Source organism: Phaseolus vulgaris, chromosome 4 (genome assembly GCF_051622355.1).
Source record: "Phaseolus vulgaris cultivar YP4 chromosome 4, ASM5162235v1, whole genome shotgun sequence".
NCBI classification, from domain to species: Eukaryota; Viridiplantae; Streptophyta; class Magnoliopsida; order Fabales; family Fabaceae; genus Phaseolus; species Phaseolus vulgaris.
Window position 1 is genome coordinate 33,337,135 of NC_143501.1, and position 14,506 is coordinate 33,351,640.

The 14,506-nt window shown below is 35.4% G+C and overlaps 2 protein-coding genes and 1 long non-coding RNA gene across 3 annotated transcripts; all 3 read right to left on the bottom strand.

The window, feature by feature from the left end:
* Positions 1-1,306: 1,306 nt before the first annotated feature.
* LOC137837548 (receptor-like protein EIX2) lies at positions 1,307-5,251 on the bottom strand. The gene is made up of 2 exons (XM_068646567.2): positions 1,859-5,251; positions 1,307-1,590 (listed from the first exon to the last, which is right to left on the bottom strand). Exon 1 carries the CDS (start codon positions 5,150-5,152, stop codon positions 1,862-1,864), a length of 3,291 nt encoding a protein of 1,096 aa, XP_068502668.1. The 5' UTR covers positions 5,153-5,251; the 3' UTR covers positions 1,307-1,590; positions 1,859-1,861.
* A 1,997-nt stretch (positions 5,252-7,248) lies between these two features.
* LOC137837549 (uncharacterized) lies at positions 7,249-7,936 on the bottom strand. The gene is made up of 3 exons (XR_016520641.1): positions 7,798-7,936; positions 7,615-7,719; positions 7,249-7,538 (listed from the first exon to the last, which is right to left on the bottom strand). It is a non-coding gene; the product is annotated as an uncharacterized LOC137837549 (long non-coding RNA).
* An 813-nt stretch (positions 7,937-8,749) lies between these two features.
* On the bottom strand, positions 8,750-10,150 carry LOC150028017 (uncharacterized). The gene is made up of 5 exons (XM_090301008.1): positions 9,730-10,150; positions 9,440-9,646; positions 9,100-9,357; positions 8,820-9,015; positions 8,750-8,757 (listed from the first exon to the last, which is right to left on the bottom strand). Exons 1-5 carry the CDS (start codon positions 9,994-9,996, stop codon positions 8,750-8,752), a joined length of 936 nt encoding a protein of 311 aa, XP_090157134.1. The 5' UTR covers positions 9,997-10,150.
* Between the last annotated feature and the right edge of the window lie 4,356 nt (positions 10,151-14,506).

A 14,506-nucleotide genomic window follows, 5' to 3' on the forward strand; every position in this document is an offset into this window, starting at 1 on the left:
AACTTTCATAATTTTCATTGTTGTATTTATTAAGTGCCTTAAATGTGTTTAGACACGATCGGTTACTGAAACCGAGCGACTGACTCGTCCAGTACCGATCGGTACAACATTTATTTATTATGTATTATGGAAATTTTCAAATTACAAATATTATCAAAATGGAAAGAGAAGTTGTTAATCATGATGGATATAATTCAACTTGCCAACTTTGTGATTGATGGTTTGACGTTATATTCTCTTTGGAAATTCCTACCTGGATTTATAAGACTTTCCTTTTTGTAGGAGCATCTTGATAACGCTCTATTTTTTATAAGCAAGATGAGGGTATTTGGACAAGTGTTAAAGGTGAGATTCTGAATCACAAAAACTGTTAAAAACTTCATTACAAAGTATCAAAACCAACAGCATGCTCAAGTTGCTTGGACCAACTATATTTGGAAACAATGCATTCCTTCTTCTAGATCATTCATTGCTAAAAAATGCCTAATAGATTATATCTCTTTATTTGCAACCTCTATCGTGCACATATTGAGTCCATACAGTACTTGTTTTTTAATGGTAAAATTGTGGAACAATTTTGGTTTTGGATACAAGATTTGTTTAAATGCAATATTAACCTCTCCTCCTTTAATAAGATCTTAATCGTATTATATATTCTGACAGCTCACAAATTCAAGTTTTATTTTATTTTAGCTTAAAAAAATTAACGTTTCTTTGGAATATTTTACAACATAAAGATTACAACTAAAATTTCCTTTTTTTATTGAATAACAAAGAATAGGAGAAAAGTTGTAAAAGTATTTTGACCCTCCAATTTTTCTTCTCTAGCTCTGCCATTGACTGTAATCCTAACCAACGTCCAAGCCTCATTTTCAGCTTCAGTTAAGCAATTTAAGAGACAAACAGAGTTCTTAACTGTTCTTAGTTTTCACCTACTTTGTGAGGGTGAAATATGTGATTGAATAAATTGTAAATTGTTCTTTTATACTTAAAAATATAGTTCTTGAACTGCCACAATCGGTATTAATTTGTTCTTCTCATGGTAGCAGAGCATTATTAGATAACCTCACAGTGGATAAATTACAGACTCAGCCTAATGCCAAATTATAGAATTATGCAGTTCTTCTGTGAGATATTTCTGTAGTTGTCTTGAGAATGAAGTGGTAGTTCAAACTAATTAGGCTCTTGCCTGAGATAATTTAATTTAATATAAGGCTGTGTGCATATGTGAATGTTACTTTTTGGGATTTATAGAGTGTATGCATGTGAAAATTGTAATTAAGATCAAACTCAGTGCAAACTGAAGTAGTAGTAGGATAAGCCATCACAATTTATTTGGACATCTAAGATGTGACAGTCTATTAGCAGCTTTCACTAATCAAAATGGAATGCAAAAATATAAAAAGGTCTTGACATAAAGAGAAAATAAACTAAAATTACAAATAGATTATACTATAAGAGAAATCAAATCAGTATGCTTCCAGAAACAGTGATTTTGTTTTGCATTGTAAACTCAATACTGCATATCTTACATCCAACAAGTCATGAAGCTTTCATTCAGATAGAAATTTTGAAGCTCATCCTCCAAAACTGCAAATATTGTGCGATAATTTAGATTACATATTCTAGAGACTGAATTCTTGTAATGAAATGAATAAAACTGAAAATCTATGTAACCATTAGACTTAAAAAAAGTGCATAACTGTAAATAATCGGTTCATGCCAAGATGTTCATTTTTGTTTTGAAAAAAGTCATTCTGCCTTTCCATATCAAAAGAAGATACTGATTTATTCAACTAATAAATCAGAGAAATAAACATTGCAAAGTTATAACAAAGAAGTTATTGGAATAACATACCTGTTATCCTTTGAGCCACCTATTGCACTTGGCTACATTCAATTCAACCACTACAAGTATATGTTCTGTCAGCATGTTTAAGACTCTCATATAAGCAATTCTCCATGGTTGCCAAAGAAGTATTGTCCCTAATAAGCCCCAAAAGCCTGTGAAGAATCCTAGCCCCAAGCTCATGTATAATGCTCCATAGAAAACTGAATTTTCATCTTCATTATCAACTTCTGTTCCTAGAGGCATTCCTGTTGCATTGTCTCCAGGGCAACTTTTGTTTAGTTGCTCACCACAAAGACCAAGATTTCCTTCAAAGCTAGAGGCATCAAAGGTTTGCAACTGTCTTCCCCAAGGGATTGTTCCATTCAGATCATTGTTCGATAAATTCAACACAGCAAGACGATCAATTTTGGCGAGAGAAGAAGGAATTCTTCCGAAGAGATGATTTCTTGATAAGTCAAGAAATTCTAGTGAATTTAAATTCCCAATATCAGAAGGAATTTCTCCATCTAGGTTATTTCTTGATATATTCAAAGAAACCAATCCAAGTAACTTTGTAACCTCTTTTGGTATTTCACCTGTAAAATCATTACTCGGGAGATCAATGCTCTTTAAAAGATACTCGGGATTCAGAAACACGTATTCCTGACCTTTCCACGTCAATAACACATTAGAATCATAAGAACCTCGTATGATTTCATCTTGTTTTACAACTGTTTTATCCATCATTGCAGTAAAATTACTCAAGCATGTTGGAATTCCTTTTGACAAGTTATTCCTTGAAAGATCCAAGACAAGAATTTGACTCAACTGACAGAGATGTACAGGAACACTTCCAAAGAAGAGATTTGACCGCAAGCTCAAGATTTTCAATTGTTGTAAACTATCTCCAATCCATGAAGGTATTAGACCAGGAATCAAATTTTCGCTCAAGTCTAATGTCTCTAACTGAGGGTGGTTTTTCAATGTGAGTGGTAGCTCTGCTGTTAAACTGTTGTTTCTCAAGAGTAAAAATCCCAAATGAACAAGAGCACCCATGGACTTTGGAATCTTCCCAGACAAATTATTATTGCTTAGATCAAGAAATGCCAGTGAACTTAGATGTTCCCAACAGTCGGGCAATTGTCCTGTTATTTGATTATTTGATAAATCCAGTATGCTGATTTTTGCGGTTGCTCCTTTTCCACAAACAAATATATCCAAATCTGAAATCATGTTATGGGAAAGATCCAAGGTTCCAACTTGTGACAAAAATGTAGGAACTCCCCCATCAAGTTGATTTGAATTTAGAATCACTGTATGTGTATCTGCCTTGGTAAGCTTGATTGGTAAATTTGGGATTGTACCTTTGATACTGTTGTGAGACATGTTCAAATCACTTACATATTGTAACTTGTTCCAAAACCAATCTGGTACATAGTCATTAATCTCAGCATCAGAAATATCTAGAAAGCTTAAGCGACTTTGAGTCTGGAGCCAACTTGGAAAACTAGGACCCAACTTGCAAGAAGCTAGTCCCAAATAAAATAATTGGAAAGGTGGAATCCAAGTTGTATCCAACTTTAGCGACAATGAGTTGTGTGTTAAGTCTAAATCGATCAATTTAGACAAATTTTTGAAATGCAATTCATAGATATCACCCTCCAAGTTATTCTCCTGCAGGTGAAGAGTCTCCAACTCATACAGCAGCCCAATACTTTTTGGTATTTCTCCCGTGAACCTATTATTAGAAAGATCTAATATCCTTATAGATGACAACATTGAAGAGTTTTTAATGAGGCTAGAAATTTTCCCACTCAAGTTGTGACTGCTAAGGAGTAATTCCTGTAGTGTGCGTATATTTCCAAGAGAAGCTGGGATCTGACCATGCAGTTTGTTGGATGAAAGGGAAAGAACTTCAAGAGAGTTCATTACGATACCGAATCCATCTGGGATGGGACCTTCTAACAAGTTACCTCCAAGGGAAAGTGTATGAAGATTGGTGGTGAAGTTGGAAATCAAATGAAATACAGTTGATGATTTCAATAGATTAAAGGAGAGATCAAGGGTGACAAGAGAAGTTGAAGACTTTCCTATGAAAGCAGATGGAACAAGAAAATTTGTATCAGTAAGACTGCACTCTTCTAGATAAAGTTCTCGTAGTGTGGAGCTGAAATTGAAATTTCCTAGAATCGTTGATGATGTCAGGTTATTGAGAGCGAGATCAAGAACAACAAGAGAAGGAAAGTATGGATAATGAGGAGACGACAAAACAATGTTATTCCCACGAAAATGAAGTTCTTGGAGGTTATGGCTATGGTTGACCAACAATTGAAATGTTGATGATGTAAACACATTATCAGAGAGATCAAGGATGGAAAGAGAAGTGGAAAGGTTGGAATGAGAAGGAAACAAAGATGAAACATCCTTATCTGAAAGACTACAACGGACTAGACTCAACTCTCTCAAGTTTGGAATAAGCTCACTAATTATTTGTAGCCAGTGATGAGAGTAAGCAAGATTAGTCAATGAATCGAGACCAAGAGTTGTTAAAAAAGAGAGAGAAGATAACCATTTTGCACCATTAATTGTTAGATCAAAATTGCCACCAAGTCTGAGAGTATGCAAGAGAGGAAGATTTCCAACCTTGAAAGTGATTGCTCCAGACAGTAATGTCCCAAGATTAAGATACTTCAAATGCGAGAGATTTCCGAGATGATAAGGGATTTCTCCTTGGAGATAATAATTGACACTTAGATCTAGATATCGTAAACTTGTAAGTTTCCCTAGTGGAGAAGGGATTGCTCCACTGAGAGAATTTCCTTTAAGATCAAGATACTCCAACTTTGACAGATTTCCCAGTTGATAAGGAATTTCTCCATAAAAATTCACATTTGATAGATTGAGATATCTTAAATTTTTGAAAGAGCCCATGTGCTGAGGGAGCTGGGTTCTACCAGAATCATCATTATTGCTTAGATCCAAATATTCCATGTTTTTTAAGTCAATCAATGAAGTAAGATTGATTGAACCTGTCAAAAAATGCACTTTGGAACCACGAAGATCAAGAATTCGTACTTCACCTGTTTCATTGTTGCATTGAATGCCTCTCCATTTGCAGCAATCTATGTTGCTGTCATCATCCCTCCATGTTGACAGCATGCCAGAATGATCTATGAGGCCTTGTTTGAAGTTGAGGAGTGACTCTCTCTCCCTCGCTATGCACTTCACTTGTGATGACGAGATGAATGCATGAATGGGCACTTGGGTATGTAAAAAGAGCACTAGTATTGCAGACAATACTTTGAGAAAATAACAAGCCATTACAATTTTCCAGATATGCTATGAACTTTGATAAAAGTGAAAGAACAAAAGCACTACAAATTATGATTTGCACAACCCAGCAACGGGGTTTAACAGTTTGTATATAATTGTGAGACTTCATTTATAAGCCCTCCGTCTTTGTTGACTACTGCAAGTCAAACAAGGAAGAAAGTTTCAAAGGTAAAATTAATTAAATGGAAACAAAATCAAAGGAAACTAACTCCTAACTCAAGCCACCAAATGAAATAATGAGAATAAAGATGAATATGATATATACAATATTATTTTTGTTTTCAACTACAAATGAAGCAATGAGAAAGTTCATGTGCATAAAACATTTTTTAAGTACGTTTATAGAAGCAACATATATATATAAACTGAATTATTTAATATTCATGAACACTCATTTCAGTAAACCATTTAAAATATTTTTAAATTATCATTTTAATGCATTGAAAAGTAAAGCACAAACAACTAAAATCCTTTAAATCAGGATCATTTGAGACGAGAACTAACGAGAGTGCATGCTAGAACTAAGAATACCTAACTAATTAAAAGTATAAAATATTTAACGGCGGATATTTAACTACCTTTTAATACCTTGTACACAAATTCTTATTATTTTGCCATTTTGGTAAGTATCCTTTCAAACTCAATTGACAACCTACAATAAAAGAAATTACCTTGTCAATTACGTTGGAGGTGAGTGATTGAGAGTTTATAGCTAGGGTTTTGTCCTCCTTTGATAGTGTAGTTTTTTGAAATAGTGGTTGTGTTTTGCTAGTTTTTCTCATGTGTTTCTCACTATAGTGTCTTGTTTTGCAGTGTTGGACCTCTTATCAGCGTCTCGTTTGTCACTGTTCTTGTGCTGGTTGATCGATGGTCAATGTTGTGTTCCTAGTGATTCGGTTTGTCGTATGTTTGAAGCGTTGTTTCCTTTTGGTGGGATGGGGATGAATTCTTCCAGTTTTCAAATTTCTTGGGAGTGCTCAAGGACCAAGGTTGTTCTTCACAAGCCAAGTCATCTTATGTGACTCAAGCACAAAAGAATACTTTTGCACAAGCTTTGAATAATGCTTGTGATATTTCTCTTTCACAGTTGTTTTCTCCTTGCATCAAGGGAGATTTGATATATGTTCAAATTGACGAAGATGTATATCTCGTAGGTAAAAATTGCCTTCGTGGAAGACCTAGTTTTGCTTTTTTGTAGATATTGAATTTGAGAAGTTGATGGCAGAACCCCCAGCCACACATAACCACATAATAAGAAGGATGAAGACCTAGAGGTTGTTTATTGATTTATTTACAAATATGGGACTAATTGGGCTTTTGTTTATTTTTTTTGGTCCAATCAAGAGGACAACTCTAGGGTGAAGGAATGTACAAACATATCCAAGAAGATCTCCAACTCATCAAACACATAAACTAGAGCTTTCGTCAGAAGAACACACACTAGTGCAGATAAGTTAAAAAAATGCGGCTATTTTAAATTTACAAATGCGGTCATAGAACCGCATTTGATCAACACGCATTTGTAAATCTGGAATTTACAAATGCGGTCATAGGACCGCATTCATAAATCACATTTACAAATGCGGTCATTTTAGATAACCGCATTTGTATATTATTCTGAATTAGGGAGTGGGTTTGGGGTTTAGGATTTATGAATGCGGTCTTGGTAAAAACCGCATTCATAAATCACTATTTACAAATGCGGTCATTTACTAAGACCGCATTTGTAAATGCGAATTCACTATTTACAAATGCGGTCTTGGTAAATGACCGCATTTGTAAATAGTGTTTTTTTTTTGGTACATCCTGTTTTGTGCAGAAACCATATATTTAAATAACCTGCATAATGATTAAACCCAGCCAGACAAATACAAAAATGTAGTAACCAATTGAAATCATCAAAATGTACATTTACAAGTGATCAAATTACATATAATAAAACCACTAATGTTGTTTACTTATGCTAGAGTTATAAAAATTAATGAAGTATGTGGACCAAGAATCTCTAACATATGAAATGCCTTCCTCACCCATTGGTGTTTCTTCTGTGAATAACTGCATTGCAAAGTTGACATAAATTAGTTTCTAGATATATATATGTTCAAGAATTATAAAAATGATTTAACATATACCTCCTTCCAACCAGTTTTAACACCTAGTCTTATAATGGTAATCATCCATTGCATAATGTAATAGCCACACTCATAGCTTCCTGGTTGTTTATTACACTATATAATTCAATAAAAAGTAATATGTTAGTATATTGATAAACAATGATAATAGAGAAAGAAAAAAATTACAAACCTTTACTCTTATGTAGTTCAAATTATTTGAACTGGATCGACCTTTTAGGATGTTATATCCACGCCATGAACTGGTTAATACAAAAAACCTCGTTAGTAGATGGTTAATTAGTAACATATACAAAGTTAAGTTTATACTATACTTACGTATCAATGATATCCTTAAATTTTGTGGGCATCTTCTTGTGTAGGGAACAGAACCACACAGCAGTCTTATCAACCATTGATAAGACAAGTAACTGCCAATGATGCCTATATGATCATTGAAAAGAGTTAGTAAATATTTAAAACATGAAATAATAATAATTGATGACATATAATTAAACTTACTCATTAATGTAAGGGCATAAATAAATTTGTTTTCCCTCTTTTTCCAGGATGTTAGTGATGTATGCTTGAGTCTCAGTTGAGTTTGGTCCAACGGGATTAGTATATGCAGGATCTACGAATCCATACATATTTTCCTTCCCCTCAGTTATACAGACTCTATGCAAAAACCTACAAGTTTTTAGTTAAAGCATAATCAATAATAATTTAACATAAAGTAAATTGAATAATAGGTAAAGATACTTACATCATAAAAAATTGAATTATACTTATATTGAGCTCCTGGTTCCCAGATATAAATTCTGATAAATCTGTGTTGTAAATCATCAGTGGCAGTTCAGTGTTGATTTGAAAAAATGTATTATCCCACGGAACTGGAAAAGGATCATTGCCAATCTGACTAGCAATGAGACGTAGGGAAGCCATAGGATCGTCAACTGGAACCTCACGCTTCTTTTTCGGAGTTGGTGGCTGAAAAGGTTCCTACAAGATAAACAACATTTGTATTAAATTATATGTAATATATAAATATAAATAAAAAATAATATAATGAAACGAAATTATTACATGAGGTTCGGGCATAGATCGAATGAGCTCTCTGGGCCAGGCAACGAATGTCTGAAATGCATCGGCCACAGTGGTTACCTCATCTGAAGGTAGTGGAACACGAGCATCAGGAAATCGTACTTTTTCAACAGTTACCTTCGCCACATCAGGGGAGAGAGGAACGTTATGTAAGGTGGTGGCGTTTTTATAGACTTTTCCAAGTGCCACCACCCGAGGAAGTTTGCCGCCCACTACTAGTAGCTCACAATCCTCTGTCTGCCCATTGATATCATCCCCTGATGTTGGAGGAGCCGCACAACTCCCCTTTGTGCTCTTGGGAGTGGGACTAACAAGGGGTTCAATCGGCTCAGCACAAACTTGTTGCGATAGAAACTCTTGTCGCATTCGATCATTCTCCTTTTTCATCTCCAGCCACATCAAATCAGTCTCCTTTCTCATCTCCTCCATCATTTCTTCACGTAACTTAGTCTTCATTTGAGTTTCCTTCTTGGAGGAGGAGGATGGCTGTCGTTCTGAAACTCCAAAATAAAGTTTAATTCCGACCCCTTGTCCAGCGGCACGAACACGACCAGAGTGTTCAGGTCGTCCAATTGCTTCAACCAGGATATCGTGACGACCTTCAGCAACAAATGTACCGTCGGATTCCAAGGAATCCTGCAAGAGTACACAAAAATCATATTTTCAATCATTAATATAATTAATGCTTTAAAAAAATTGAAAATAACAAAAATAACTTACAATTTTTTCGATTATAACCCCGGATTGCTCGGAACTTGGTGCACCGGACTTTTTAATTCGGGCCCTCTTCCATTTTTCATGGCGAAAAGGTGGTGGAGGAGAAGTGACCCCTGTTTCCACATTCTCAGAATACGTCCCCTGTTGAGATTTCTCCTTTTCCACCATCAGTGTTTGCTCAAGTTTTCTATACCCCGAACGAGACATAACGTGCGGGGTAAGATTCTTCAAAGCTATCTCTTGAGCTTTCTTCCGACGATCCTGTCATAATTGAAATAAACAAACTGAAGTAAATAAGATAAACTTATTAATGTTATATAAACAAAAAAGTTACTTCACTTACCATCCAAGCCTCATTTTCACGGCTTTCTCTAAAAAGACGCCATGTCTCTTCATCAATATGTTGGTACTTTAAACATGGATTTTCGTCTTTAAGGTCGCCAAAAATGTATCTCGATGTCAGTCTTGACTTAAAGGTACGAAATTTAAGTGCGATATTGGATAATATCTTTGATCGAAGCGGTTCCACATCAGGAATGTCAAAGTTTGCCTGCAAAATAACATCATGAAATTAAAATTAATTAATCAATATTAAAAAGCATTATATGATAACAATAATAATGTAAAGCTTACCAGAACATCCTCCCATAGCATGTTCCGATCAACCTCTGAAACCTCATCCCATGAATTAATCAAAATGGAGAGCCTCTCACGAGAAACAACTCCAAGATAGCTCATAAACTCATCTGCCTTAGGACCAAAAGCCACTCCAGTGTTGACGTCAATGTCAACATGTGTCTTCTCACCAGCAGCACGTCTCAATGCAAGACGCTTCAATCTAGTAGGTCCTCTACTACCTCGCCCAGATCGAGGTCTGACTGGAGTCTGGTCGTCATCCATGTCTCTGTTAAAAAAATTAGGTAACAAACATTAGTTAATGTGCATCGAATTAAAATCATATAAAAATAATACATAAAATTATAAATGTTTATTTACATGTTGCATGTGGGTTGAATGTTTATATGTAAATTCCTTCACTGTGGTCTTTACGGGTTGCATGTACATCATCAAGTACATCGTCATCTTTATTAGTTATCATTGGTGTGAATGAACGAGTTTCGCCATATTCAATATCATCTATGGCTTTCCCTTGTTTTTTCCCGTGTAAAACGACATACCAATGTTCTGACGTAGGATCTTTCACATAGAAAACCTGAGATGCTTATTGAACCATTATAAATGGCTCATCTCGATACCCTATCTTTCGAAAGTCCACTAGTGTGAATCCTGATTCATCAATTTTAACCCCACTTTTATTATCAACCCATTTACACTTGAAAACTGGAACGAAAAACTTAGTGTAGTCAATCTCCCATATCTCTTCTATAAACCCATAGTATGCCATTGATCCAAGTACTGGATTTGTATCTTTCGAAGTCGAAAACTGCATTGACTCGGCTTCAAGAGTAACACCAGAATTTTGAACTGTACTCTTTTCATCCAGGGACTTCGTGTAAAATATACAATTATTCACTTCATACGCTGTACATGAAATGACATCAAACTTCAATCCAACAGCCAACCAAGTCAAGGTCTCTGATGCCGTTGAATCCTTGAACACCTCATCTTTAAACCAAGGCATGAAAGTTCTATTATGTTCCATCAAGACCCATTTCTCTGCTTGTCTTGGGTTATTTGCCTTCACAATGGCTTTATGAGCTTCTATGTAAGGTACAACTTCATCTGTGTTATTCAATATGTACAAATGTGCTTGCAAGACTTCTTATCGAGATTTGCTTACAATATTCACACCACGTAAACATTTACTTGTAGAACGCCTGTGGTGCCATGAATTAGCTGGAACACCTATTGGATTTGCTTTTGTCATGTACTCTGAACAAAATTCAATACTTTCTTCAGCTATGTACCTTTCAATCATTGAAGCCTCTGGACGATAATGATTTTTCACATAACCTTTCAAAATTTTCATATACCGCTCAACAGGATACATCCATCTTAAGTACACTGGTCCACACAATCTAACCTCTCTTACCAGATGCACCACTAGATGAACCATGATGTCAAAAAAAGACGGAGGAAAAAACATTTCCAATTCACACAAGATAACAACAATTTCATTTTGAAGTTCATCTAGTTTTGAGGGATCAATGACTTTACAACAGATGGAAGAGAAGAATGAGCACAAATGGGTTATGGTGTGTCTAACATTTTTTGGTAAGATCCCACGGATAGCTACCGGCAACAATTGTTGTATCAAGATGTGACAATCATGAGACTTCAACCCAATTAACTTCAAATCTTGCATTGACACTAGACTCTTCACATTTGAGGAATGTCCTTGTGGCACTTTCACACCCTTTAGACATTGACAAAAACTAATTTTTTCATCTTTTGACATTGTGTAACAGGCTGGGGGCAAATATGTACGCTTACCCATTTGTATGGGTGCCAACTCGCCGCGTATGTTCATCTCAATCAAATCTAAACGAGCATTTAGACCATCCTTCGTCTTCCCGTTAATGTTAAGAAGTGTACCAATTAAGCTATCACACACATTCTTCTCAACATGCATTACATCTATACAATGTCTGACTTCTAACCTCGACCAGTACGGAAGATCAAAGAAGATTGATTTCTTCTTCCAAATATTTGTCACAGATGACTTTTTTTTGGACTTGCCGAAGGTGTGGTCTATGTTATTTACCTTTTCGTAAACCTCAACACCGGTTAATGGAGTTGGTGGACCACTACCCTCTTGGTGTCCATTAAAGGCTTTTTTCAACCTCCGGTAAGGATGATGACTTCTAAGAAACCTCCGATGCCGAAGATATACTGTTTTCCTTCCATGTTTCAATTGTTGAGAAGCAGTGTCTTCTTCGCATATTGGACACGCTTTGTGACCCTTAACACTATAACCTGATAAGTTACCATATGCCGGAAAGTCATTGATGGTGCAAAATAACATGGCATGAAGCTTGAAAGTTTCATTAGCAAATCCGTCAAATACTTCGACACCCTGGTCCCACATTAACTTCAAATCTTCAATTAGGGGACTTAGATAAACATCAATATCATTCCCTGGTTGTTTCGGACCGGATATCATCATAGACAACATCATGTATTTTCGCTTCATGCACAATCCAGGAGGTAAGTTGTAAATAACTAGTAATACAGGCCATGAACTGTGATTTGTACTCATATTACCAAACGGATTCATTCCGTCTGTAGCTAAACCAAGTCGGATATTTCTTGATTCTTTACCAAATTCTGGAAAGTCATCATCAAATTTCTTCCATTGAATAGAATCAGCTGGATGTCGGTACATGCCATCGCATTTCCTCTCATCTGCATGCCATCTAAGATTCTTAGCATCGTCTGGGTTTGCAAACAAACGCTTCATCCTTGGAATGATGGGAAGATACCACATAACCTTCATTGGGGGTCCATGCTTTTCCATGTCATCAATAGAATCATCATCTTTTTGTTTCAACTTATAACGTGATAACCCACACCTCGGACAACTTTTCAACAATTCAAAATCTTTCCGGTATAATATACAATCATTAGGACATGCATGTATCTTTTTGTACTCCATACCCATTGGACAAAGAATCTTTTTTGCCTCGTAATTACGATTAGGTAGACTATTTCCCTCTGGAAGCATATCCTTCAACAGCTGGAGCAATTCCGTGAAGCTTTTATCAGTCCATCCGTTTATTGCCTTCAAATTCATCAATCTTAACACCGCCGACAACCGTGTGAAGTTAGTTGATCCAGGATACAAAGGAGTCTCAGCATCTTTTGACATACTTTCATATCCATGCGCTTTTGCAAAACACTCAGCTCCCACATCACGAATCATGTCCTCCAATCGATCATCATCTCCATCATCGTGTACTGCTTCATCCATGGTAGAACCCACATATTCTTCAGTTACGGAAACACGTGGTAAATTTAATAATTCACCATGCCATGTCCAAGTTGTATAAGATCGAAGAAACCCATCACATAACAGGTGTTCCCTCATGATATTCACATCCAGTATCCTTCCATTCAAACAGTTAACGCACGGACACCTGATCTTTGCTCCATCATGACCACTAATAATCGCATTACGCTGCGCAAATTGTATAAATTCCTCTACTCCCCTTTCGTACTCATCACTTATACGAACAGCATTACTCCAACTTCGATCCATTATATATTCTGGAATATAGTTAGGATTTTCTAATAATTAGTATTCTCTTCAATCTCACACATTTGCCGAGGGTCGAACACCCCCGGACTCAATCCAAACACGATATTTCTATTCTAAAAGTAACAATAACTAACATAACATAAAACTTTTATTAAAATGTAATTAACAACTAACTAAATATTTCACTTCTAAAATTAAAATTCTAGAACAAAGTTTAATACACTATAGAATTATAATTCCATAAAGATTAATATCATATTCATTTTTATTTAAGTAAAAGTAGTTTAAAGTGACAATTATAAAAAATAAATGATGCCAGGAAAAAAAAGAAAGATATGCAAAGAGAAAGTGCAAAAAATAAAAATAATTACAAAAATAGAATTTATATATAATATAAATTTAAGAAAATAGAAATTATATAATACAAAAATTCAAAATACACACAAATATATAAATTATTAGTTATTAGTTATACATTCCAAGTTATATTAGTTATTAATTAAATATATATTATAATACAGAAAAATAAAAATTCAAAATATTAAATATGAATTCAAAATTTTAAATATAAATTCAAAATATTAAATAAATACAACACCAACCTTTAGGTTGATGGTGATCGGAGACGAAGACGAAGGCGTAGGCGAAGGCGGTGGCGGAAGCAGTGGCGGTGACGGAAGCAGTGGCGGTGGCGGAGCAGAAAAAACCAGAGAACCAATAGAACAGTAACCACCTATATGCAGAAAACGAGTAAGGAAACGAAATGACAATGCCAAGGAAGTGAATAATGACAATGACAAAAACGAAAACGAAAACAAACGTTGAAGCAGAGAGAGCTGAAACTTACAATGCAAAGCGGAGAGAGCTGAGAACGTTGAAACGAAGAGCGGAGAAGACGAAAGTGAAAGTGAAAACCAGTGGCGCGCTTCTATTTTTAGGGTAAAATTGATTTACAAATGCGGTTCTAGGGTAAGACCGCATTTGTAAATCAATTAAAATGAATTACAACTGCGGTCATAGTAAAGACCGCATTTGTAATTCATTCTGAAATGAATTACAAATGCGGTCTTTACTATGACCGCAGTTGTAATTCATTTTAATTGATTTACAAATGCGGTCTGACCCTAGAATCGCATTTGTAAATCAATTTAATTACAAAAATGCCACCGCGTTTTTTACAAATGCGTTTAA

What these genes read in the sequence shown, in the direction of transcription:
- LOC137837548 (XM_068646567.2), bottom strand. Translation starts at nt 5,152, where the DNA reads ATGGCTTGTTATTTTCTCAAAGTATTGTCTGCAATACTAGTGCTCTTT.
- LOC150028017 (XM_090301008.1), bottom strand. Translation starts at nt 9,996, where the DNA reads ATGGATGACGACCAGACTCCAGTCAGACCTCGATCTGGGCGAGGTAGT. An exon ending in TGCTATGGGAGGATGTTCTG is followed by an intron (nt 9,647 to 9,729) that starts GTAAGCTTTACA and finishes GTTATTTTGCAG; the next exon opens with GCAAACTTTGACATTCCTGA. An exon ending in GTGAAAATGAGGCTTGGATG is followed by an intron (nt 9,358 to 9,439) that starts GTAAGTGAAGTA and finishes CAATTATGACAG; the next exon opens with GATCGTCGGAAGAAAGCTCA.